The sequence below is a fragment of the Brassica napus genome, chromosome C7 (genome assembly GCF_020379485.1).
Source record: "Brassica napus cultivar Da-Ae chromosome C7, Da-Ae, whole genome shotgun sequence".
In the NCBI taxonomy this organism is placed as follows: domain Eukaryota; kingdom Viridiplantae; phylum Streptophyta; class Magnoliopsida; order Brassicales; family Brassicaceae; genus Brassica; species Brassica napus.
Window position 1 is genome coordinate 35,251,171 of NC_063450.1, and position 25,150 is coordinate 35,276,320.

Consider the following 25,150-nt stretch of genomic DNA (forward strand, 5'->3'; position numbering starts at 1 on the left):
TATCAAAATGAAATTAAAATCTTTAGTCTCAAAAATTTGAAATCCGAATAGACCTGAACCGAATCTGAACGGATACCCGATTGTTCACCCGGAGCTCGAACATTATTAAAAAAATAAAAAGAGAACACAAATTTGATATAAAAAGAAAATAAAAAAGTAGTAAAAGTAGGACAAAAAAAGGGAAAGTATAGTGGAGGGATCCTCTCGGGAACCGGGACCGTGATTGGTCTCGTTGAGGCCGAGAGTGAGAGGATGATGATGCGAAGAATCTCCGAGAGAGCTGCTACTGGTTTCTCTAAGAACTTGATCCTCAGATCCTCTGCGTCGCGGTTTCACGGCGAGTCTCTCGATTCCTCCGTCTCACCCGTTCTCATTCCCGGCGTCCATGTCTTCCACTGCCAGGTTTACACACGCCCCCATATCAAAAAAGTCTCTTTGATTTCAAATTCGAAATCTCAAAACGAATCCCATTGGTTGGTTACAGGACGCAGTTGGAATCGTAGCGAAGCTATCAGATTGCATTGCAGCTAAAGGCGGAAACATTCTCGGGTACGATGTCTTTGTTCCTGAGAACAACAACGTCTTCTACTCTCGCAGGTAGAGTGAAACTTGCTGTGGAAGTCAAAAGCTTTTGATAGTGGAATCACAGATTTGGTGATGTTTTTTTTAAAGATGGTTTCTTTTTGACAGTGAGTTTATATTTGATCCGGTGAAATGGCCGAGACAGCAGATGTGTGAAGATTTTCAAGCTATTGCGCAAAGATACGGTGCCATGAACTCTGTTGTTCGTGTGCCTTCTATAGATCCCAAGTATAAGATTGCTCTTCTACTCTCAAAACAGGATCATTGTCTGGTCGAAATGTTGCATAGATGGCAAGACGGAAAACTCCCTGTTGATATCACCTGTGTGATTAGGTGTGATCATAGTTCCTTTTAATCAAGCTGAATCCATATGTTATCTGAGCATGTATGTTTATGTGTGTTTACAGCAATCATGAGAGAGCTTCAAACACTCATGTTATGCGGTTTCTTGAGAGGCATGGCATTCCGTATCATTATGTAGCCAAAACTAAAGATAATAAACGAGAAGATGAGATTCTGGAATTGGTTAAAGACACTGACTTCTTAGTTCTCGCTAGATACATGCAGGTATATATCAGATTCTTGTTGGTCTTTGCCTAATCTGTTTTTCTTTCCTTAATCAAATGGGGTTAGGAACAGATTGTTACTAAAAACTAAACAGTCATGTTCAGCCTTTTGGATGAGTGTTACAACTTAGTCACTCCTCTTTCTAAACCGAGAAAGGACTAATGAGAACATTTTCTTCTGGCAGATTCTGTCGGGTAACTTCTTGAAAGGTTATGGAAAGGATGTAATCAACATCCACCATGGTCTCTTGCCATCATTCAAGGGCGGATATCCAGCCAAACAGGTCTTTCGGTTTTCTCATGGCTTTCTACCTTGTCTCTTTGTTATGTGTCTCTTAGTATTCTAGATTCTTTGTGCAGGCCTTTGATGCAGGTGTGAAGCTGATTGGAGCAACAAGTCACTTTGTTACTGAGGAACTTGATGCAGGGCCTATCATTGAACAAATGGTAACTTTGTCTACCTTCCCTTCTGAGAATATTTTAGTGTTCTTCATCATCTTCTCAATTATTCTGTCTGAACTTTGATTTTTACTTTTAAAGGTTGAGAGTGTTTCCCACCGGGACAATCTAAGGAGCTTTGTCCAGAAATCTGAGGACCTCGAGAAAAAATGCCTCACAAAAGCTATAAAGTCATACTGTGAACTACGGGTGTTACCTTATGGAACAAACAAGACTGTTGTATTCTAATACTATTTGTTGTATGAACTACTGGAAAGAAGGTTATAACAATTCTCTTGAAGATTTCTGATTCACTTGCAGTAACTGTGAACAAGTTATTTACAGGATTGATTCTCTATCGCATACGATCACTGAGGCTCAAAGATTCGAGAGTGCATTTGTCAGCCTCGAGACAAGTTACTTGGCGGAGAGTAGACTGAATCCCAGCAACCCATCTCTGCTTCTGAATCTTACTCTTGCACTTGAACTCCAAAAGACCCTGTCCAGTTTTAAGACCAAAGTAGACATCTTCTGAGTTTTCATTATCTTTACTGTAAGGCCATGCAGATATCTCGTCGCAGACTCCATAAACAACGCCTTCAAAAGGAAACAAGAAAGCTTCAGACTCCCATGTTCTTTCAAGTAATTTCCCTAACTCTTGGAAGAAAAAAATAGAGAATGCTTACATTTGATCTTCTTGGAGAATGTCCCTCCAATGTGTTTGCTTTTGAGTTTGATCATTACCTGAGAAATTCATAGAGCTCTATTGTTAAGCTTCTAGTATACAATATGAAACAATATAATTTGTGTCTCTAACTCAAGTACCTGAGACTTGTTGTTGATATAGACACAAACTCGCTTAAGTCGATGGGCTCCTGCTGACAAAGTTTAGTATAAGCATCTTAACTAGTGGAACCAGTCTTGACTAATAGAAGAATAGGATTTACCGTTTTGTGCACATTGTACCAAATCACCCTCTAAAGGAAGATTTGGTTCATCCAATCTAAACTGACAATTTGCAGTCCAGCTAGAGTCAGAGAAGCTCCTCTCACAAGGTGTGATTGTCGCGTTCTTCCTTGCTTCCTTTAGCTGTCTCGCTTTCAAAGCCGCTTCTCCTCTCAAAGCTGGTTCAGTTTTCAACAAAAAAGTTAGATCAAACACCCATCTTACTAACCCAACCAACTTACCAAAGTATATAACACTTACCAGTTGCAGCTGCTGCTGTGAGAGTGGTGAGATCACCAGGGCTGTGGATATCAATGGAAGATCTAACCGCAGCAGCAACACATGCGCGATCAGCACCTGCTTGCTCAGCCATCTCAATGCAATGTGAAGCTAGTAGCTCGGTAGCTGAGGCTAGAGCCAGCGTCATCATGGAGCCTGACTCTTTACCGCAGCTTTCATTGGATGTCACAGACGCTAACCCAGCTGCCAGAGCTGCGATGGACACAGCTGAGTGGACACAGGCTCTCTCCACACGCGCTTTGTCTTTCCTCTTCGGATTCCTCATGGTGTTTGGGTTGGTGTGTTGTTTTTGGTGAAACCACTTTGATAACTTCCCTGATTTGCGTTTGCCACTTGAGTTCATGATCTTCCCTGCCTGCATTTCCAACAAATCGTCAAAACCAGAACTCAAAACCGGTCAAACGGTCTTAGATCATACCATGAGTGGGTTTGCAGCAGAATCTTGGAAGAAGACATTAGGACTGTTATGGGAAACAGTAGGCAGACTCTGATGTTGTCTCTGTTTGTGAGCTAGAGCTTTGGAGATTTCAGAAGCGGATAGACTCCATGATCTGGACAGAAACTTCATTGACTCGCTTGGTGTCTGAGGTTGAGGAATCCGAGAGAAAACCTCTTCAGCTCTCACAGTTACCACTTCTAACTCTTCCTCCAGATTCTCTGATCCAAATAGCGATGAAGAACTCTCATTCCAATCTGAATAGGACCTTCCTTCCATGTTCTCCTCAAATTTGCAAAACAAAAAAAATCAAAATGATTATAGAAGTTTTAGAGATAATGTTCAAACTCAGTCAGAAAATACTATGTACATCAACGAAGCTCCGTGTTACTTATATAGGTGATGAGAAAGAGAGGTGTAGACATAGGGTTCACAGAACCAAGTATTTGTGCTTTGAACGCAGTCCATAGATTCAGGGAATGTCCCATCAAATGGGTACAAAATGTAGATTAGAGAATGTAAATGAAAAAATTAAGACAGCGAGTAGGATAACATGGAGACATGTGCATTGTTTTAAGAGCCGTAAGCTGCTCTTTGTGTCGTGTCTTTTTGGGTCCAAAGAAGATTTGACCGGACAACTTTTAACAGAGTTTGTGACTGTACCGACCAGTTTCTTTCTGCTATATAATTGTCATCACACGGAACCATACACACTTTTCGCTTTTACTATAAAGATACTCCCCCCACGAGTTCAATCGTGTTATAGATGGTTCGAATATCCATCGACTGTTGTGTATTTTTTGTATTAGACTTTAAATATCTATGGATAAATCAGGTAACAAAAAGAATCAGTAGTCCACTGCATGGTTCCACAAAAACAATGTGTATTTCGAAATTAAAATGATGTTGAATGGTATAGATATGTTAAAACAGTATTGCTATTCAACCAAAAAAAAGTTGGTCTAGAGATGTTTCTCAAGAAAAAAAAAGTTGGTCTACCGATTAAAACTATAAAGGAAAATTGGTCTGTATAACGTCAAAATAAACCATAATTCACTGGATACCCAAAAACCCTAATTTTTCAATATACCTATTGTCTTTTATGTATTAATTCTATTTTTCTCTTCACGCCAACCGGCGAAACCTGCAAAAAAGAAAATATAAAAAATTTCTAATTATCAACTGTCACAATTACTCGTGGCTAAATTAGAATCACACCATCTCTTGTTTTATCTTCATGTGATAACTTTTGGGAAACTGAAAGGATTTCGTCGCCGGTTTGCTCACTCTCTTCGAACCCATCGAACCCATCGCTTTCATCTACACTGTCGCCACCGTTGGACTTATCTACTTTTGAAGTCCGGTAAAAAGGGAAAAGCCGAGCCGACTCAGAAATCGATTGCGAACAAGCGTCGTTACAGTCCAAGCGGCGAGAAGGAGCAGCCGAGCGTATTCTCCTTTATGGAGGCGAATCGACTGAGAGCGGTGTCAACACTGTAAGTTCTCGGTTTTATGTCTTCCATTCTATGCTTGCTCTGCTCGTTTCCCTTATCTGGGATATCATAGTTCTATCTGCCTCTACGTTGTTAAATCTAACTCATCGGTTCAGTTGCATGTTGGATCTGGTAGCCATAGTTCCCTGAATTAATTGAGGGTTTTACTTCTCTGTATTGTTGGAATCATATGTTTACTGCAAATTTTGGGGTAAATTTGCGTTTGTAATCGAAAGGAACAAATGAGGGTAGAACTATATTTGTGCTACTATGCTATGTTGCATGGAATAGCGTAATAACTATGTGTGAAATGTAATATCTTATTTAATAGTTGTGTAAATGTACCATTCCGTGTAGTATGTGGGAATGAAGTTCCATACTAGTATATGTTGCATTTCCATTCCATTTCATTGAGTTGAATTTCCATTCTATTTCATTTAATTCCATACTATTTCGGACGGACAATGCTATGTTCCATAAAACTTATTATCTTTGGCTTTGTTTCACTATTACTTTGTTCATCGCATATTCTCTTTTTTAATCATACATCACTGACCTGCAATTTTGCATTTTACTTCTTTTTCCAGATTTGTCATGAATGAGTTGGACCTTCTTAGGGGTGGGATATGGTTGGTGTCCTAAACAACTTTTGTAATATGGAATATAATATGTCGGCTATTCCGTATAGAATGGATGTCTTCATTTTTTTATACTAAACATATGGAATATGAGAAAATTATAAAATAACTCAAATATGTGGTATGTGTACTTCTACGTCTTCATAAGCTTATTTGTAAATGTCACCCTTAACAATTACTGATCTATATTGTATTGTTTACACTTTAAAGTATATTATTACAATTACCGATCTATATTGTATATTTTAACGGTATATAAATTTATGTACTATTTTCAGAGTTGCATATTTGGGTGTACGGTTTTAAAATGTGTGTATGGTTTACAAATCAGAGGTTAGGGTTTAGTATTCCCAATTATATTGTATACTATTTATTTTGTTGCATTCTATTTGGGGTTAGTGTTTATATTTGGGTGTACAGGTTATAATTATTGGGTTTAATGTTTAGTTATCAGAGCTTAGGGTGTTATGATAAGGATTTAGGGTTTAGTATATTTGGGTTGGGGTGGTGTGAAATTTTGATTTATTTCTTAGGGATTGAGATGAGGTTGGTGTCTTAAACAACTTTTGTAATATGGAATAGAATATGTCGGCTATTCCGTATAGAATGGCTTTATTCATTTTTATACTATACAGATGGACTCGAATACTGTTTTTTCAGTTTAGTTTATGTTAGTTTCGGGTTGGCTGGGTAAGCAGTACATACTTCGATGTCAGCATAGAAGTTCAAAAATGTTACCATTAAAATTATTTACTGTCAAAAATGTAAACTGTAAGAATATTTCCCCTCCGTTCTTGATAATTTTTTTTTGTGTTTAGTTATGTGGTTCTCGTTACGACACACAACGCAAGACATCACATCACGTACTATCATTTGTAACTGGTTACCTGTTAAGGTAAGGGGCAAAACTGGATAGTTTGTGTATGAAATGTCTGACACTAAATAACGTCAAAATCAAAGTTACTCACTTAATTTGTTTTTGATTTATGGCTAGTACGCAAAACTAACCCAACTATAAATGACTAAATGGGAATTTTAGAATTCACGTGTTAAAGCCATATTAGGAGTGATATGATCTCCAAGTGATGGTGAAATTACATGATGAAAACTTCGAATTAGGAGATGTAGGTAGGGGTATCAATTCGGGCTGGCCCGACCCGGTCAAGACCCGCTAAGCCCGTAAATATTTGAGCCCAGTCTGGCCCGGTCCAAAAATATTTTGGGTCTAGAATTCAAAGTCCGGGCCAGTCCTTATAGGACTATAGGGTTATTCGGGCTTTTTGAGCTTTTCGAAAAATAATTTGTCATTGTCACTTTCATCGTTTTAATACATGTGAATTTTCATTAAAAAAAATACAGTTTCATTTAAAAAAAATATAAACTGAATTTGAACTTTTCTTCTTTATCAAAAATGTTTTACTATTTCGTATGCTTTAAAAAAATATTATAAACAAATCAAATTTAATAAAATTTAATAATATTTAAATAATCAAATATAAATTAAAACTAAATATTAAAGAACAAAATTTATGGTAAACATGATCAAACGTTTCATACTTCGTATTTTGAAATAAAAACATGTTATACATATAAAACAAGGAAGGTACATTTGCAAAATTTTAAAATGTAACACTTGTAATGATCAAACAATGAAGTGCATTAACAACTTTAATATTTGCTTTAATAGAGTATGAATAAAAATATTAAAATAATATATCAATACTAATAATGGTTTTGATTGCAAGAACGATAACATTTAGGCTAAAATATAAAATTTCGGGTTTTTGGGGCCGACCCTAGTCCAAACGGGTTTAGGCCCAGAATACCCAAATCACAAATGGGCTTAGCCCGAAAGGCCTAAATTTTCGTGAACTAATAAAACTAAACTCAAACTCGATAATTTATAGGGCTGTGCAGGCTCAGACTGCGGACTTCGGTCCTAATTGAAATGTCTAGATGTAGGTGGTAATCTAATGATAATCTTTTGGGGCGCAACATCTACTTTTGTTGGTTACGAGTTTGTTCTTGTTGAAAATTTAAATGATCATAATTGGACCAGTTTGGATTTAAGTTTCGTGGAAAACATGGTGGTCACATGTAACAGATTATCTGTTACATCTCTTTGTATTAGTCAGAAAATATTCTAAACTTGGATCAGATAGCATGATACTTTCTCAGGGTAGTCCACTATGTAGACTAAATTTGTATTTCGCGAAAAAGGTATATATATAAAGAAATTTAAGGATCCATAATTTTGATTACTTTTTAAAAAAATTGCCATTCATAAAACTATCAAATTTTCACGAGACAGTGGAATAATATACAATTTCTTATTATTAACAAGAGATGACTCTTTTCTCTACGTACAATCTTAAAAGAAAAGGGACATCAAACATACGCAAGCAAAACACATACAACCATCAAACCAACCAACAAGCAAACAACAAGCAATCACAAACCCGGTTGATTAAACTCGGATCTCGCGGGTTTCAACAGCTTCGTAAGGAGAACCGATGAACACGTCTCCGTAGATGAGTCCAGCAAGTGCACCACCAACGAGTGGACCCACCCAGTATATCCAGATTTGTGACAAGTCTCCACTGACAATAGCTGGTCCGAACGACCTTGCTGGGTTCATGGAGCCACCGCTAAATGGACCAGCAGCGAGGATGTTGGCACCAACGATGAAACCAATAGCGATTGGTGCGATGGTTCCGAGCGATCCTTTCTTTGGATCAGCAGCTGTGGCGTAAACGGTGTAGACCAAAGCAAAGGTCACGATGATCTCCATCACGATAGCTTCGACCGCTCCTAAACCGGCTCCAACTCCATGGGTAGGTACGCTCTGTAGCAAACCGGAATAACAAAATAAACTCTTTTAAACCATGTTCATGTAATATAATATTTTTAGTGTAATATAATTTTTGTCAGATATGCTTAATAACTTAAAACAAGTTTTAGTGTATGTATGACTGTACATAAGACTAAATAAATCATTCTACTAGCTTTACATATTCTCTCCTTTCTTTTTATTTGGGCTTTAGAGTTGTGCACACAAATTAAAAACATTTAATTTTATATTTTTTTTGATAAAAAGTCAAATAACATAAAACAAATAAATTTTACATTGAAAATTTAAAACGTCATGTAATTTAAAATAAAAAATTCTAAAACATCGTCTATTAAAAATTGAGGGAATATATTTCTTCTTAAAAATATTTCTATTCGTGAAATCACTGATAACCAAACCACCTAGTTACTAATAAACCTAAAATGGTCCAAGCCTAAGCTAACATGAAAAAAAAACATGTTAAATAATCTTAAAGTGGTTGTTCAAAAAAAAAAAAAAAAAAAAAAAATCTTAAAGTGATGCAAACCAAAGTGAAATTAAAAACAAGAATAACTAGTTCTACGTTACTAGTACGTACCTCGCCGTTGGTAACGAAGACAAGGAGAAGGCATGCAACGGTGGAGCCAAGACACTGAGCAACCCAGTACAAGAAACCTGTGATCAGTGTGATGTTTCCTCCAACAGCAAGACCAAGAGTCACAGCTGGGTTTAAGTGGCCACCGGAGATGTTAGCTGCTACCGAAACTCCGACGAACAAAGCGAAGGCGTGAGCCACCGCAATGGCCACAAGACCAGCTGGATCCAAGGCTGCATCAGAGGTTATCTTGCCAAAAGCAATAGCAGAGCCAACACCAGCGAATACAAAGATAAGAGTTGCGATGAACTCAGACAAGTAAGCCTTTAGAGATGCAACACTGAATGAGTCACCCAAACTTCCAACTGCGATCTTCACCATTTTTAGAAAACTCGAAGACTTTTGCTTTTGGTTTGTTTTTGGTGTGTTAGTTTTTTTCTTCTTCTGTTCTTGAGGCTTTGCATGGCTCTAGTTTATATAGTGAAGAGCATGAGCCAATGATGGGCACATATGACGTGGTGGAGCATTATTGGATGCCGCCCAAACCGCCTCTTATTTGATTAATCGAAGGTTAGGAAATATTTAACATGATTAGTGACAACTATAATGGGGTTTAATATAATGTGAGGATAAGAATCTTCTGTTGGCATTTTGATATTCCGCTGTTTAAATAAACGTTGTGTCACACCAATAATGATGGATGATCTTATTATACTAACTATTTGTCATTTTAAAGTTCGTATTGGATTAGATAAGTTGGAAGATGCTAATATATTTGTAGGGATTATGATTTATAAAGTCAATTAATTAATCTAATACGTTTGATGTTTTATTTTGGAGTTGGTAGACTTGGTCAGTTTATATTTTTCAAAAAAAAACGAAAGTCGAGTTTTAACTAGGTGCGATTATGACTTTTATTCTATTATACTCAACATTAGAGAGAATACTTATCCGTTTGAGGGTGAATTGGGATCAGAACTGACTATCTGTAATGATATTTATCCATCTCTGCTAGTAGTTTTTAGGAAGTCATAGGTTCGAATAGATGTGAAAGTATTTAAATATTTTTTCATAATTCAATTAGGGATTTTTTCTCATTTTGTATATATTTAAAGGTTTTATAGAAGTCTGCTCTAGAAGTTGTATATTTAGGCCACATATTCAAGCCGAGACTGCTGAGACTGTGTCAGTATGTTCCTTTTTTGTGACCATAAAGTATAAAGAAACAAACAACAATCTGTAATTTTGCGATTCAATCACAAGTGGCAGCGAGCAGCAAACCAATAGATCATACATTTGTAGATAAATGTTATAAATTTTGGATCCCCAGAGAAATACTTATAAATTTTGGAAAAGGTGCTCCACGATGATGACAAGATTATCTTTTTTGAGCCGACTTTTATTTTATTTTATTCGTCTTATTACCATATACTTTGAATAATATTCAATACTTAGTTGAAAGAGAAAGGTGATTAATCAACAGTTATTTAATGAAAAGGTTTATGGAGAGATAGCATTAAGAAAGATTTACATCCAAGGTCACTTTATACGACTTAAATATCACGGGAGGTCACTTTCTTATACAAGAGCACTTTCCTTACAACTCAAGTGGGTGTTTTACCTTTCCAATTCGATCCCAACTATAAAACGTGTAACTAGTTTTTTTAATTGGCGGGCTTTTTCCCCTAGCCACTGATCTTTATAATACACGGTCGGCTGAGATTTAATGAGACATATCTGAATACAAACACAATTCTTTATTTATTTCTCTCTCATTTTTCAATCTCCGGTAAGCTCACCAAATCTTTTATTTTCACCTTCAATTTTTGATGGAATCTCTTAATCAAACCAAATTCAGATGTATGATTCCAAAATCTGAGAACAGAAAAAGATGCTAGGATCGATTCATGCATGGGGCAAGACACACTAACCTTTAAGGAAGCTTAAGTTTCTGTACAAGATGTTGTTGAAGACTTGTTACAGCTCTCGATATTGTGGTTTTCTCTCACATGAACGTAGCTCTCAATTTCGTCCGATGAAGCTCCTCTGACTGTGGTCTTCTCTCTCACATGAACAGAACTCTATGTTACGGTGTCTATATCTCTCTCACATGAACAAAGTCATGGCGTTTATATCTCCAATGAAACTCCTCCGACCGTGGACTATCACCGATGAACTTCGTCCTATAGGGCTGGTGATGCTTTGACATCTTAGTCTCTCGATTAATTCCTATATGTCATGCCAAGATACTCTATGTCTTTGCTGCTGATAGATATGACTATTGACTGTTCAAGCTAACCTCATAAGCTACGCAACTTAAGACTTTATATATGTTTTGTAGATTATAGTCAGAGTGAAGCCTCTAAGCAAAGGTGATAAAGAGCAGATGATAGTTAAAAAAGATCTCTAGTGATGCCCTCACAAAGCATACTTTCACTCTCAGTTAAATCGCTGACCCGGACTCAACTCAGGTAAGCATTTAGTTTTCATGATGGAAGTGCACTTGTCTCGCATGTGATTTAGATAGGCTAAGTCCTTAGTTTTTGGTATGCTTTGCAGGATGAAATCTTTCAACTTGTGGGAGCCCCTCTTGTAGAAAATTGTCTGGTTGAATTTAACAGTTCTGGATTTGAAAGTTTATATCTTTGAATCAAATATGTTATTTACGTTTATGTGTTATATCATGTATACACTCCCTGTCTGGACAGTCTTCTCTATCCATGTGTACACACGATCCCATGTACAACTATTTTTATGATATTACAAGTGAACTAGTGTACATGTGAATCATTGACAATGATAGTAAAAAATTTTGGGTTTTCTTTAAAAGAGGTCTTACAATTTGTCTATATTAGCCATTACTTTGTATAATTTTAGCTTATACGTGCACTACCAAAATACATTTTCAATAGGAAGAGTTTTACTTAGAATCAACTTTACATTACAGACGCAAAAAAATCTGAAAATATCATAGTATCATGCCAAAAATATTCATCTTTCAATACCAACAAACACAACAGGTACATGTCAAAAACACACCACATATCTACACATTCCAAGTTGTACATTTACTCCATGTTGCACACATGTACGAAGTTCGTGTTGTACACATGTACACACTTCTTTGTGTACACATAACATTTTAGGAAAGTTTTACAAAAGCACCAAAAAGACCTTAAACAAACAACATCAACAACTCATACACATTTCTAAAATAAGTCCACCTTACACAATTTCACGTGGACAACAATATCTGAGTGTACATGATGTTCACATGCTTGTTTGCATGTAATAATTATATAACATGTATTGGGTGCATCGTTGGCGCTTAAACTTTTTATAACTCACGGATTTCCCTCCTGCTCTGCTCATTTGCTTGTTTAGACATGGTTGGCACTCATCTACCATATCGCTTACAAACTGTTCGAATACAACTCGTACACATGTACATTCATTTACACATCTCTATATGTACAACCCCAACTCCCCTCCCCCCAAATCGAATATGCTCATAAATTATGTCATCACAACTTGAAATTTTACAGCTTTAGCGATTCGTTCTCCCGTTCATAAATTATGTCATGACTATTTCAAATTAAGTCAAATTTGTGTAAATAATATGTACCAAACTGTCTATTGTCCATGCGTACAACTACGCTTTATTGTACGCATGTACACGCCACCGAGGCACACTTCCATCAAGTTTCACATTACAGAAGCCGCATAAATTCAACGCCCAACTTAAAAATTATACACACATGTCGCTTACTTGCTTGTTTAGACAGGGTTGTCACTCATCTACCATGTAGCATACAAACGGTTCAAATGCAACTCGTACACATGTACATTCATTTACCCATCTCTATATGTACAACCCCAACTCACCCCCACCCCCAAATCGAATATGCTCATAAATTATGTCATCACAACTTCAAATTTTACAGCTTAGCAATTCGTTCTCCCGTCCATAAATTATGTCATGACTATTTCAAATTAAGTCAAATTTGTGTACATAATACGTACCAAACTGTCTCTTGTCCATGTGTACAACTACGCCACCGAGGCACACTTCCATCAAATTTCACATTACAGAAGCTGCATAAATTCAAAATTCCAACTTAAAAAATACACACATATGTACACTGATTTCAATTTCCACAGTCATCGGCCCCTACTTGTATACAATTTTTTTTTAATGTCCATGAGTACAACTACCCCTCTTTGTTCACATGTACACGTAAACCGTTCAAATATAGAACATAAAATGAGCCCATAAGCTTTTCCCTCTTTGTACGCAACCATCCCTCTTGTTTTTAGCCTAAACAGGTTGCCAAAGCATGAGCCCAAGAAGCTTCTCCATCTCTTATGTCCCTTCAAGCACACCCCTTACTAGAAGAAGATACTCCACTGCTTCTTCCTCTGGGTCCGCTACCTCTGTAAGACACAAGCAACACAAGAGAATCTTAGAAATCTCAACAATCTAAACCAGAAACCGGAGAACCCAAAATCACTTCCCCTACACAGAAACCCTAGATCGGAACCCTAAACCAAAATACGAAATCCAACATCCGTAAGCCCCCGCAACACAATAACGAACTTAGATAATGCGGAAATTGCAGCCCCATCACGAATACATCCACAAATCCGCCCAGAAAAAACCCAACGAGTTGGGGAGCACGGTGAAAACTAACCTTTTCCTTTCCCTTTCAAAGCTCGCTTCTTTCTCGCCAACATCGTCTCTCCCGTCTATTTCCGGCGTCTCAACGTTCTCCGGCGGTAAGATCGATTGTCGCCTTCTCCGTCGGTAAGTCCGTTCGTCGCCTCTCGATGAAAAAAAAAGAAAACACATTAAGTTTCACTTTTACACGTTCCCAAAGTAAAAAAATAAAATAAAATCAACTTAATTTCAAATCTACCAATCACAACCCGTTTTTTTTTGAATTTCGAATTCCCTAACTAGACCAACTAGAAATAAATCGGCTAATTACCTAAAAGTCCATCCTTGGTTTACCTTTTAAGAGGGTAAATAGGTATTCAACCACATCAAACTACCTCAGTACCATATTGTGTCCTATGGTGTAATAAAAACACACAAAGTGACCATTTATGTTAATAACTCTAGCATCGCAGGAAAATGGAAATGTACCTTTCTAGTGTGAGTAGTTTGGCTGACACGTATTGTTGCTCTCACAATTGCCAAGTCATATAACTTTGGATGACGTAACTTTTCACTACATGGGCCCTAAGCCCATTGAAATTCTTTAATGGACTCTGTCAATGTATTTCTCAAACCCAACAGAAACAGCGATATTTATTTTCCGGCTTCTCTCTATCCCTCCGGCGTCTCCCTAAAACCCTATAAATCCATCCTCTCTGTAGAAGAAAACGACGACGGTCGAATCTCGCATCTCCGGCTTTATCCATTTCTCACAATGGCTTCCGCTTGCTGCAATAGATTCATGAACAGATCCTCCGTCTCGTCTCTCAGATCCGCCATCAGATCTGCGCTTCACAAATCTCCAGTTGGCACCGGAACGCCGCCGAGTGCTTCCTCCGCCGGGTTTCGGATTCCGTCTAAACCCGCTGCTTCTCCCCGATTCTCCTTCTCCAGGTCTGCTCATTACCAATCAACACACTCTGTTACAAATTTGCTTCAGTTTCATCATTTCTTTGACTTTTAGTGCTTCGTGAGTCTTCGTCGTTTTAGGGTTTCGTTTGGTGAATTGTGTGTAGGTGTCCATCTGAGCTTGGTTGTGTTCAGTCGCTGTTGCCGCTTCACAGCACGGTGGCGGCTGCGCGGCTGACGTCGTGCCTTAGCGTAACATCCAGAAGCAGCCGAGCTCTCTCTCAGGGTACTCTCTGCTGCACCTCTCCCGACCTCTAATACATTAGATTGCTGTGAGGAAAGGTTAATACTTGTTTGATTGCATGTATGAAGTGTTTCATGCTCTGTGATTACTTTATGACTCTGTTTATTTCTTGCTTGAGGGGATAGTTGCATCTTTTAGTGTTGGTAGATTAATGTTTTACTCTTGACGTGTAGGAAAATTGACCCTAGTAAATAGGCTGAGTGAATCAGTTTCTATAGTAGCAATAGAGTTTTGTGCCGTTGTGTCTGTCTAATTATGAGTACTTGATTCATGCAGGCACATAATTTCACCGTTACCATGTGGGATCGATCCTTGCATCTTTATCAAGTACGAGCCTTTTTTTTTTGAGTTATAGTTATCCAAATAAAGTATTGGAGAACAAGAATTAGTAGAAAAAAACGCCCCGTAAAGACTTAATTTTGAAGGGGGTAGCTTATTGAACCCAATGTTAAGCCGTGCCAGACTGTCACTGTGTTTCTTGATGTTTTTCTTTTGATATGAATGTCAGTCTAAGAAAACTAGTCCATGATCCATGTATAAAGAGTGGCAACAATACTCTAGTAATCTGTAAAAGTGCTTTTTGTTCCAGATGGAATCGATGACACGTGAGACGTATTTGCAGTTGTTTTTAAAGGTGGGCTCTGTCAACAAATGCCTTGGTGATGATAATTTAGATTTAGGAATCTGTTTAGCTGAGATTGCTTGACTAGTTTGTTGTTTCACTTGATTCACAAGATGTTGTGTTAAAGACTCTTACTGTATAGAACATATAAGCGGAAAGCATCCGTCTTTTCCTTCTTCTTTACCAAAGACCAGTTTTTTGTCTCTGTCCTAATCGTTCTTTCTCTTCCTGTGTACTACTCTAGAGATGGGCCTTTCAGTCCCAAGGTGACCACCTGCTACATTCATGAAGATTATTACTCTCAGAGCCTCAGAGGAGACGAGGAGTTTTTTTTTTTTGCGACACCAAACTCTTGTTCATGAAGAAAACTGTGTAATACTATTTCGGGCTCTTTACACAATTCATATCTCAGATTCTATCCATGTTTGACATTGTATTTACATTAACCAAAAACTCAAAACTTGAAAAGATACTAAAGTTGTATAGCAACATTTTTCCCTTGAATCCAGCTTGAGCCAACTTCTTTAATCTTTCATAATCTTCCTAATGTGACTAACTTCTCTCCATCTCTCATGGTAAGCATAGAAATTCGACATCACTATATATACGTACTCGTCTTCATCAACTCCCCCTAACACAACCATCTTAGCAGCAACGGCTTTTGGAGCTCTCAGATCCTTCCCAGCACTACAAGCACCAAGCAACGCCCTCCAAGCCACACCATCAAACCCAAAACCGAATTCTTGAATTACCATTTTCGCCTGCCAGATCTCTCCTCTCTGTACCATAGCTCTGATAAGAGAACAGCAATGCTCTACACTTGGTTTGATTCCATACTCGTTAGTACCCAAGCGTGAGCTCCAATGGAACGTCACAATGAGAACACACAGCTAAGAGATTCAAGAATGTGATTCGATCAGGTTTCAAGAATCTTTCTTGTTTCAGTCGGTTGAAGAGCTTGATTGCCTCGGTTGAATCGCCAGTACGAGCATAACCAGAGATCATTGCGTTCCAGGCAATCAAATTCTTTCTAGGCATGGTCCAAAACATCAGCTCAGCTTGCTTTAACATTCCGCATTTAGAAAACATATCTATCAGAGCACTGGCGACAACAACCCGAGAGCTAGGCCAAGCTTGAGAGCACAAGAATGGATGAGACTTCCCCATGGCACCACAGCGAGAGCAGCAATGGCGGCCAGAACTATTGACAAGCTGTACTCGTCCAATCTAACGCCTGACAAATGCATTGTGGTGAAAAACTCAGTAGCTTCTCTTGATTGCTCACTGTCAATATGGTGTTCCATGAAGATGAATTAGGGTTAGGCAAACTCTTTAGAATCTGAAAAGCATTGTTGAAATCTCCGGCTTTGGCGAAAGCATTTATGAGCTCGTTGTATGTTACAGTGTCTGGATTTGGCGTCTGATGGAAAAACCAAAGCCCTAGGCTCAAGTTTATCGTTCCTTGAGCAGGAAGCAACGATGACATTCCAATAGACTGTGTCCTTTTCTTTCATGTGTTCGAATATCAAAACTGCATCATCCATGGAACCGCATTTCCTATACATGTCGATAAGACAATTACCCACAACGACATTGCCTTTCTCCATGCCAAGTTTCACAATCTCTGAGCAAATGCATGCTCCGAGCCGCAAGATTTTCAGTCGTGCACAACAAGCTGGCTGTAAAGGAGAACTCGTTAGGGAACACATCAGATCTGTGGAGCTCAAGAAACAAAGAAAGTCCTTCCTCTAACCTTCCCGACTGAACGTAACCAGAAACCAACGAGTTCCAAGAGATGGTATCTTGTTCAGGCATTTCATCAGACACTTTGTGAGAATCTTCCAACGAGTCGCTTCCCTTATAAAATCTCATCAGCGAATTGGAAAGACGCGATTCTGAGACAAACCCATGTTTCACGACGTAGCCATGAAGCTGCCTGCACAAAGAAACGTAGCCATGGTTTCTGGAGACGCGGAGCAAGTGAACCAACACAGAAGCATCCTCCGACTTGTCGCCGTTATTGACCAACTCAACGTCAGCGTGTAACGCGTTTATGACACCGGACTGAGCCAGAGCATGAACGATGTTGGTCCATAAGTTCGAAGAAGCAATGGAACCAACATGGCTCCTCATGGAGTAGACACAACATGATGTCAGAAGAACTGTAAGTTTATTCGACTCAAGTCTAAGCATTTGGCTTTATTCTTTATAATCAGATGGACACATGCAAATTTTCTGAAAACTTAAATACTACTGCAGCTTCATTTTAAATGGTGTTCAAGGTAAATACACACAAATTAAGAAATTACAAAATACTATACAATTTATCTTGTTTATGTTAAACTATAACTAAATAATATAAATCCAACCAATAGAAAAATGAAATATTATATAATTGGTTACAAATGTCAACAAATGGTCTTGTTCTGGATTGCGATGCATAATCGGTTGTCCACTGGAGACAAAATGCTCCTCTGGAACTCTGGAATAAACCCTGGATGTGTTCTATGTCAACATCAATTGGAAACCAGAGAACATTTGTTCTTTGAATGTAGCTACTCCCTAGAGATATGGCAGAACCTGACTCGCAACATCCTGCCTTCCAGATTCTCCTCTCGGTGACAAGATATCAATGAGTTACTGTCAGATAATACCCAAACGATGCTACAGCTCTATCTCCTGAGATATAGCTTTCAAGTGATCCTCTACACAGTCTGGAGAGAACGAAACAATCGTAGGTATGGAGATTCCCCAACACTGGCCTCCATGATGATCAAGACTATTGATAGACAGATTCGAAACCAGTGTCTCTTGTTGGGTTCAAGGAGAGCTCGACGTTACAGAACTATTCTTCAGGCTTGGTTCGCCACATGATAGAAGCTTTGGAAAAGTTTGTGCTCTGTTTTTTCAAAAAAATCTCTAATTTCAGTAGCTTAGTCTGTAAAACATAACTTTTTCTGAATAAATTTTACATATTATTCAAAAAAAAAAAAATACAAATGTCAAGCATCATTAAAATTTTATCTAAAATAATGACAATATATATTATTTTGCAGCAAGATAAAAATATTTAAATACCACTTATATTGAAAAAGAGGAAGCATTTATTTTGGGAAAGATTGAGCAGTTTGATAAGATTGAAGGTTGAGAACTTGGGATTAAGAAAGAGCTTAAAATAGATATGAGAGTTATTTGGAAAGTAGCAAATATAGGTGGAGTAAGAATGGAGGGTATGTTTCCCATACGGAGAGCAACAAAGTAAATGATATGGAACTAAGTGAAACACACCTGAAAACTAAAATGAAACAACAAAGAGTAGATGCTTCCTTCGAGTGAATCTCCTATCATACCCTTCTTCTTCTTCCATTGCAAAGATAAAGATCCACTATTAGTTATAAACCAGATGAAGCCATGAATCAGGAATCAAATTCTCAAACTTACTTTCCGTTCAATCACTCAGCCGCCTCTATTATTAGGCATGCTAATAGCTTTGGAGATGCCGATGAGACACACAATGATGATTATTGCTGGTACAATTGCAAAGTTTGGTAGAAACCAAATTTCTCAATGACTAGAGAGACATGAGTGGGTCATTCCCCACAAGATAGAAAATTAGTAGATGAAGCAAATGTCATGTTTGCCTTCAAGAAAAGAGAAAACAGTTTGAATAAGGTTCAAATAAAAAAACTAACACAAATTAAAAAAGGAATTTTGTGTTTCGCAACGAGAGCTATATGCCCACTTCCAGCATACAAAACACGATCTGAACTCTAATGATTTCTTGTCCACCTTTTCATCTCCCCTGAAATCAAGTTGGTAAAGAGTACTGATCCAAGCTGCACAAATACCATTTAAAGCTACCAAGAGCTGGGCCATTTCATCCTCACTAACAACCACAGTACTAGTTCAACCACTAGTCCAAGCATAGTCTCTTAATTTGCGTTGATTATTGAAAAGTGATGTAAATCACATATTTAGTGTCAATTTTTAAGTAAATGATTCAAATTAGAGTCAATTATTATTCGGACACTTTATAAGTGATGCTATCTATTTTTCTTTTCTTGTAGTGCCACCAGAAATCAATTAGAAGACAAAATATTAAAAAGAACAATGAGTATTTTTTCACTTTAATTGAGATTCAACTGACTTACAACTATAATTTGTGCAAACTTTGTAAAATGGCTAAAAACTTGAAAAATATAATGGTGGAAGTTTATAAAAATCTTCGGAACATTTTTTGAAAAATCATACATCTAAAAGATATTACTGAATGGAAGGACGCGATTCTGAGACAAACCCCATGTTTCAAGATGTATCCATGAAGCTGTCGACACAAATAAACGTAGTCATGGTTTCCGGAGACGCGGAGCAAGTGAACCAACGCAGAAGCATCGTCCGGCTTGTCGCCGTCATTGAGCAACTCAACGGCAGTGTGTAATGCGTCGATGACAGCGAACTGAGCCAGAGCGTGAACGACGTCGGTCCATAAGTTCGAAGAAGAAGTGGAATTAAAAGATCTCCTCTTAAAGAATGTGAGGATAAAGAGATGCAGATGAAGAACATTGAAGAAGAGAGAGAGAGAGAATAATCTGGGAGAAACTATATTTCCTTAAAATTTAAATTGTGGATTTACGTACAAGTTTTTTAAAGGCAAGTTGCCCCAGTACACAATATAATAAAATATTTATTGTTTAAAATGTTCAACGGTCTCATTCTCTCTTCTTCTTCTTCCTTGCTTCTCAAGTCTGGTCTTCTGCTTCTAAACTCAAGTCTGGTGCATCTTATAAAACCTTATAAAACCTTTATAAAACCTTATAAAACCTTATAAAGCCTTTATAAAACCTTATAAAACTTTATAAGTATTTTCAAGTCTGGCAGCTTGATTCTCAAGTCTAGCTGCTTAATTCTACTTCATGTCAACACTCCCCCTCAAGCTTGACCATGTGGAACAAGTCAAGCTTGGAAGCCATGAAGTATTCCCTCATTAAAACTTCAACTAGGTAAAACCCTTTGGGAGAAAACCCAAGTCAAGGAAAAAGAGTAGAACACTTCATGAAGGAGAGATCATTGACATGATAGGTCTATGAGTCCCAATTTTGGATGAATGAACTCACATACCTTAGTGCTTGCTGCCTTGGTGAAGATATCAGCTAGCTGATCTTCACTCCTTGTGTAGCACGGCAATATGATCTTTTGCTCCACGGCTTGTCTCACTTTGTGGCAATCTAACTCTATATGTTTGGTCCTTTCATGGAAGACTGAGTTGCTAGCAATGTGTATAACAGCCTGGTTATCACAATGCATCGTGATTGGCGTTGTAACTTCAATTCCCAAGTCCTTAAGAAGTCCCTTGATCCAAATCAACTCGCTTGTGAGCTTCCTTATAGCTCTATATTCTGCCTCAGCACTTGAACAAGACACCACCTTCTGCTTCTTGCTCTTCCATGTTACCAAATTGCCTCCAATGAAGGTACAATATCTAGTAGTTGATCTCCTATCAACTCGATCTCCTGCCCAATCCGCATCACAGTACCCAACAATCTCAGTGCTTCTATTGCATCCCATCCATACTCCTTGGCCTGGTGCCTCTCTTAGGTACCTGAGAATCCTCTCAACCATGTTCCAGTGGTGTACCTTGGGAGCTTGCATGTGTTGGCTTACTTGGTTTACTGCAAAGCATATATCTGGTCGGGTAATGGTAAGATAAATGAGTTTTCCCACCATTCTCCTATAGTGCTTTACATCTTCATATGACTTGTCTTCAATCTCCCCCTCACGCATCACTTTGTATCCTTCCTCTAGAGGTGTTTTGGCAGCTCTTCCACCAAGATCTCCAGCCTCATTTAGTAAGTCAAGGGTGTATTTCCTTTGAGATAGAAACAACCCTTCCTTAGACCTACACATCTCGATCCCTAGGAAGTATTTGAGCTCTCCCAAGTCCTTGATATCAAATGAAGCCTTAAGGAACGCTTTGGTCGAGATGATCCCTTCTTTGTCACTGCCTGTGATGATAATTTCATCAACATAGATGAGAATGACAATGATTCCTTGCTGGATAGTGAGGGTGAATAGGGTATGATCAGCTTCAGACTTGACAAAACCTCTTCCATTGAGTGTGGTGCTTAGTTTGTGGTACCACGTTCTTGGTGATTGTTTCAAACCATAGATGGCTTTCTTCAGCCTCAATACATTTCCTGGTTTGGTAAGGTGTTCCATACCAGGTGGTGGTCTCATGTAGACCTCATCTTCTAACTCTCCTTGTAGAAAAGCATTCTTGACATCTATTTCCCAGAGATCCCATTCTAAGTTCACAGCCAATGAGAGTACAATCCGTATCGTGTGAAGCTTAGCTACTGGTGCAAAGGTGTCAAGGTAATCTTCACCATAGACTTGAGTGTAGCCTCTTGCAACAAGTCTGGTTTTTTTTCCTTTCTGGTTGCCCATTAGCCAAGTACTTGATAGTGAATAGTAACATGCTTGTGACAGCCTTCTTGCCTTTGGGGAGCTCACTCTCAAACCAAGTTCCATTTCGGATCATGGCACTGACCTCATCATCTACTGAGTCTCTCCATTCCTTTATCTCCATTGCCTCCTCATAGGTCCTCGGAATATACTCTTGATTTATATTGGTGATGAAGGCTTGATGATCTCTTGGATAGTAAGCAAGGGAGAAAGTTGCTTGAGTGGGATGGGCTACTGCTTGACTGTTGAAATACTTCCAATTTGATGGACGCTTTCTCACCCTTGTGCTTCTCCTAAGCGGCTGGACCTCTCCAATAATCTCAGCTTCAGCTTCATTTTGTTGATCTGATTCCTCTTGTTGTTGGCTTTCATCCTGATCATGAACCTCTTGCTCTTGATCAGTAGTCTGCGGATCCTCTTGACCCATGTGTGGTTCCTCTTGACCAGTAGACGAATCCTCTTGATACCCCCCTTCAGGATTAGGATGAGAAGCCTCTTCAGCCGCATCCATACCATTGGCTTGATCTAAACTATTTGTTGAACCAGTAGTTCTTTCATTTGGTGTCATGATGATACCTAGGCTCTCCATGATAATCCGTAGGTTGTTTGCCCTATATGAAGCTCCTTGAGATAGATCCTTGAGATTGTCCCAACACTTCTCCTCATAATAGCCTCTAGATTCTACAAACTTGACCTCTCTGGATACTAAGACTCTTCTTGTCTCTGGAGAGTAGCATTTGTAACCTTTTTGAGTGGTAGAATACCCAATGAACACTGCCTTTGTGCTTCTGGCCTCAAGTTTGTTCCTATGATCACCTGTTTGCAATACATAGCACAAGCACCCAAATACCCGTAAATGGTCAATAGATGGTTTTCTTTTGTTCAATACCTCATAAGGTGTGGCATCATCAAGGACTCTTGTTGGAGTTCGGTTGATGAGATAGCATGCTGTCATGACTGCATCACTCCAGAACCTCTTAGGCATGTTGGTGTAGAACATCATGGACCTGGCCACTTCCATCAGATGTCGGTTTTTCCTCTCAGCTACACCATTTTGTTGTGGAGTGTAAGGGCAGCTGGTTTGATGGCTTATTCCATGCTTGGCCAAGTGGGATTTGAAAGTTGTGCTTGTATATTCCCCTCCATTATCTGACCTGAATACTTTGATCTTAACATTGAACTGATTAGTTATGTAGCTCTGGAAGTTTATAAATGCATCTAGTACTCTATCTTTAGATGGTATCATAGTCAGCCATGTATATTTAGATTTCTGGTCTATGAAGGTGACAAAATATCTATGATTTTCTCTAGAAGTGCATGGTGCAGTCCAGACATCAGAGTGTATAAGATCAAAGCATTTCTCATAGATAGTAGATGACTTGGGAAACACAGTCTTGCAATGTTTACCAAGAATACATGCTTCACATCCATCATTTTTGAAATAAACATTAGGCAATAACAGGTTCAGTGCTCTAGAATGGGGATGGCCTAACCTAGCATGCCACAATACATCATTTTCTAAGACAGGGATTGAACTAAAAGCATAAGGTAAACATGATCTAGTCGTGGTGTCTTCAAGCAGGTACAAGTCCCCTTTAGTAACACCCTTTCCGATCATCTTAAGAGTCTCAATATCCTGAAATACGACATCATTAGGACTAAAAATAACCTTGCAGGTAAGATCAGTGGCAACCTTCTTGATAGATAATAGATTAGATGCAAAAGATGGCATATAAAATGCTTTAGTATCTTCTCAAATAGTTTCAAGTTTCCTACACCTTTTATTGGTAGGCTGTCGCCATTTGCAATCATAACATTGCCTAAGGCAGGCTTAACATTACTGATTAACCTAGCATCACTAATCATGTGGTGAGAAGCTCCAGAATCTATAACTACTGGCTTAAAGCTATCAGATGCATTCAAGGTTGTAACAAGAGCATTGGACAATTTATAAGAGGCATTCAAAGATAAACCAAGTGTGTTACCAGAGTTCTCCTTGAGGGCTTTGATGAGAGCATCAAGGTCAGACTTCTTGATTGTCTCATCTTGGGTAGTCCTCATGATAGAACAGCCATTGAATCCCAAGGTCTTCCCTTCTCCAGCCGCAACCGAGTTCATGGGACGAGGAGTAGATGGCTCGCCCATTTCACCAGATAAATTCCCCCTTGCATCAGAGTAAGGTGTCCTGAACTTTTGAGGCTTGAGGTGTGGGTGAAGGATCCAGCATTTGTCTTTGCCGTGACCTTTTTTCTTGCAATGGTCACACACCCACACTTTCTTATCTTCTGGTTTGTGATACCCCTTGTTAGCTATGCCCTCATGTTTGTGCTCATTTCCTTCAGCCTTGTTAGCTATGATAAGGTCTCCTTTGCCACCAAAGAGTCCCACTGAGCCTTGCTCCTTTTGAATCTGAGCACAAAGCTCCTCAAGTGATGGAAGCTTCTCACTTCTTAGAATGTGTTTGATTAGATTACTATAACCCGGGTTGAGAGTGAACAACAAAGCAAAGACCTTGTCTTGCTCCTTTCTCTCATTAAGTACATCCGGATCAAGACTGGCCGGTCTTGGCATCTCTAACTCGGCCCACAACGATCTGAACTTCCCAAAATGCTTGGAAAATTCAGTGTCCTCTTGACTGAGAGTGTTGATAGTCCCTCTTGACTTCAAACACCCTACTGATGTTAGATATATTTCCATATACCTTCTGGAGAGTATCCCACAGCTCCTTGGAAGTTTCACAGTAGGAGTAAGCTTCCAAGATAGAGGTTTCAAGACTATTATGAATGATGGAAAGGACCATGAGATCCTTCTGACTTCTCTTTCCACCTCCTTCAGCCGCAGCAACAACTTCTTTACCATCCTCTCCTAGGATGGTCTTCTTGGTGTCTTTGCCGTCAACAACATACTCCCAAAGACCTCTGCCTCCAAGAGCGGTTTTGACAAGTCTAGACCACAATAAGTAGTTGGTTCCCTTGAGGGTAACCAGAATAGACACGGATTTAAAGACATCAGTGTATGAGTTTTCCATTTTTTTTTTTCTGGTAATGAAGAACAACTTAAGAACAGGATGAACTTTACCAAAAATAGAAAGGGAAAATCAGAGATTTGTGGAAGTAAAGAGAATAGAGTAGAGAAGAATGAATCTCAGGAGCTTACTTGCTCTGATACCATGAAAGAATGTGAGGATAAAGAGATGTAGATGAAGAACATTGAAGAACAGAGAGAGAGAGAGAAAGTAGATCTGGGAGAAACTCTATTCCCTTAAAATTTAAATTGTGGATCTACATACAAGTCTTTTAAAGGCAAGTTGACTCAGTACACAATACAATAAAATATTTATTGTTTAAAATGTTCAACGGTCTCCTTCTCTCTT

The 25,150-nt window shown here is 38.5% G+C and overlaps 4 protein-coding genes, 1 long non-coding RNA gene and 1 pseudogene across 11 annotated transcripts; 3 read left to right on the forward strand and 3 right to left on the reverse strand.

The window, feature by feature from the left end:
• The first annotated feature begins 140 nt into the window (after positions 1–140).
• LOC106411382 (formyltetrahydrofolate deformylase 1, mitochondrial) lies at positions 141–1,891 on the forward strand. Its single transcript, XM_013852129.3, has 7 exons — positions 141–402; positions 485–597; positions 691–915; positions 990–1,149; positions 1,334–1,432; positions 1,509–1,595; positions 1,689–1,891. Exons 1-7 carry the CDS (start codon positions 253–255, stop codon positions 1,833–1,835), a joined length of 981 nt encoding a protein of 326 aa, XP_013707583.1. The 5' UTR covers positions 141–252; the 3' UTR covers positions 1,836–1,891.
• Positions 1,889–7,113, reverse strand: LOC106411383 (VAN3-binding protein-like). The gene is made up of 6 exons (XM_013852130.3): positions 3,250–7,113; positions 2,793–3,186; positions 2,534–2,710; positions 2,412–2,461; positions 2,273–2,330; positions 1,889–2,183 (listed from the first exon to the last, which is right to left on the reverse strand). Exons 1-6 carry the CDS (start codon positions 3,544–3,546, stop codon positions 1,942–1,944), a joined length of 1,218 nt encoding a protein of 405 aa, XP_013707584.1. The 5' UTR covers positions 3,547–7,113; the 3' UTR covers positions 1,889–1,941.
• A 601-nt stretch (positions 7,114–7,714) lies between these two features.
• Positions 7,715–9,288, reverse strand: LOC106409614 (aquaporin TIP2-3). The gene is made up of 2 exons (XM_013850212.2): positions 8,827–9,288; positions 7,715–8,243 (listed from the first exon to the last, which is right to left on the reverse strand). The coding sequence occupies exons 1-2, from the start codon at positions 9,202–9,204 to the stop codon at positions 7,866–7,868; spliced, it is 756 nt and encodes a 251-aa protein (XP_013705666.1). The 5' UTR covers positions 9,205–9,288; the 3' UTR covers positions 7,715–7,865.
• Positions 9,289–9,940: 652 nt separating this feature from the next.
• Positions 9,941–11,654, forward strand: LOC106410117. The gene is made up of 3 exons (XR_001282266.3): positions 9,941–11,017; positions 11,165–11,294; positions 11,383–11,654. It is a non-coding gene; the product is annotated as an uncharacterized LOC106410117 (long non-coding RNA).
• Positions 11,655–14,138: 2,484 nt separating this feature from the next.
• LOC106407630 (protein NONRESPONDING TO OXYLIPINS 2, mitochondrial) lies at positions 14,139–15,819 on the forward strand. 7 transcript variants are annotated; one of them, XR_001281846.3, is made up of 5 exons: positions 14,139–14,434; positions 14,557–14,731; positions 14,970–15,020; positions 15,283–15,327; positions 15,560–15,819. XR_001281846.3 is itself a non-coding variant. In XM_022705778.2 (4 exons), exons 1-3 carry the CDS (start codon positions 14,256–14,258, stop codon positions 15,300–15,302), a joined length of 318 nt encoding a protein of 105 aa, XP_022561499.1. In that variant the 5' UTR covers positions 14,141–14,255; the 3' UTR covers positions 15,303–15,327; positions 15,560–15,819. The 7 variants fall into 7 exon arrangements, 4 of the variants coding, with proteins under 4 accessions (XP_022561498.1, XP_022561499.1, XP_013703958.1 ...); XR_001281848.3 differs by having other exon boundaries at positions 14,148–14,434; positions 14,557–14,675; XR_001281847.3 differs by lacking the exon at positions 15,283–15,327.
• On the reverse strand, positions 15,788–18,286 carry LOC106407629 (annotated as a pseudogene).
• Between the last annotated feature and the right edge of the window lie 6,864 nt (positions 18,287–25,150).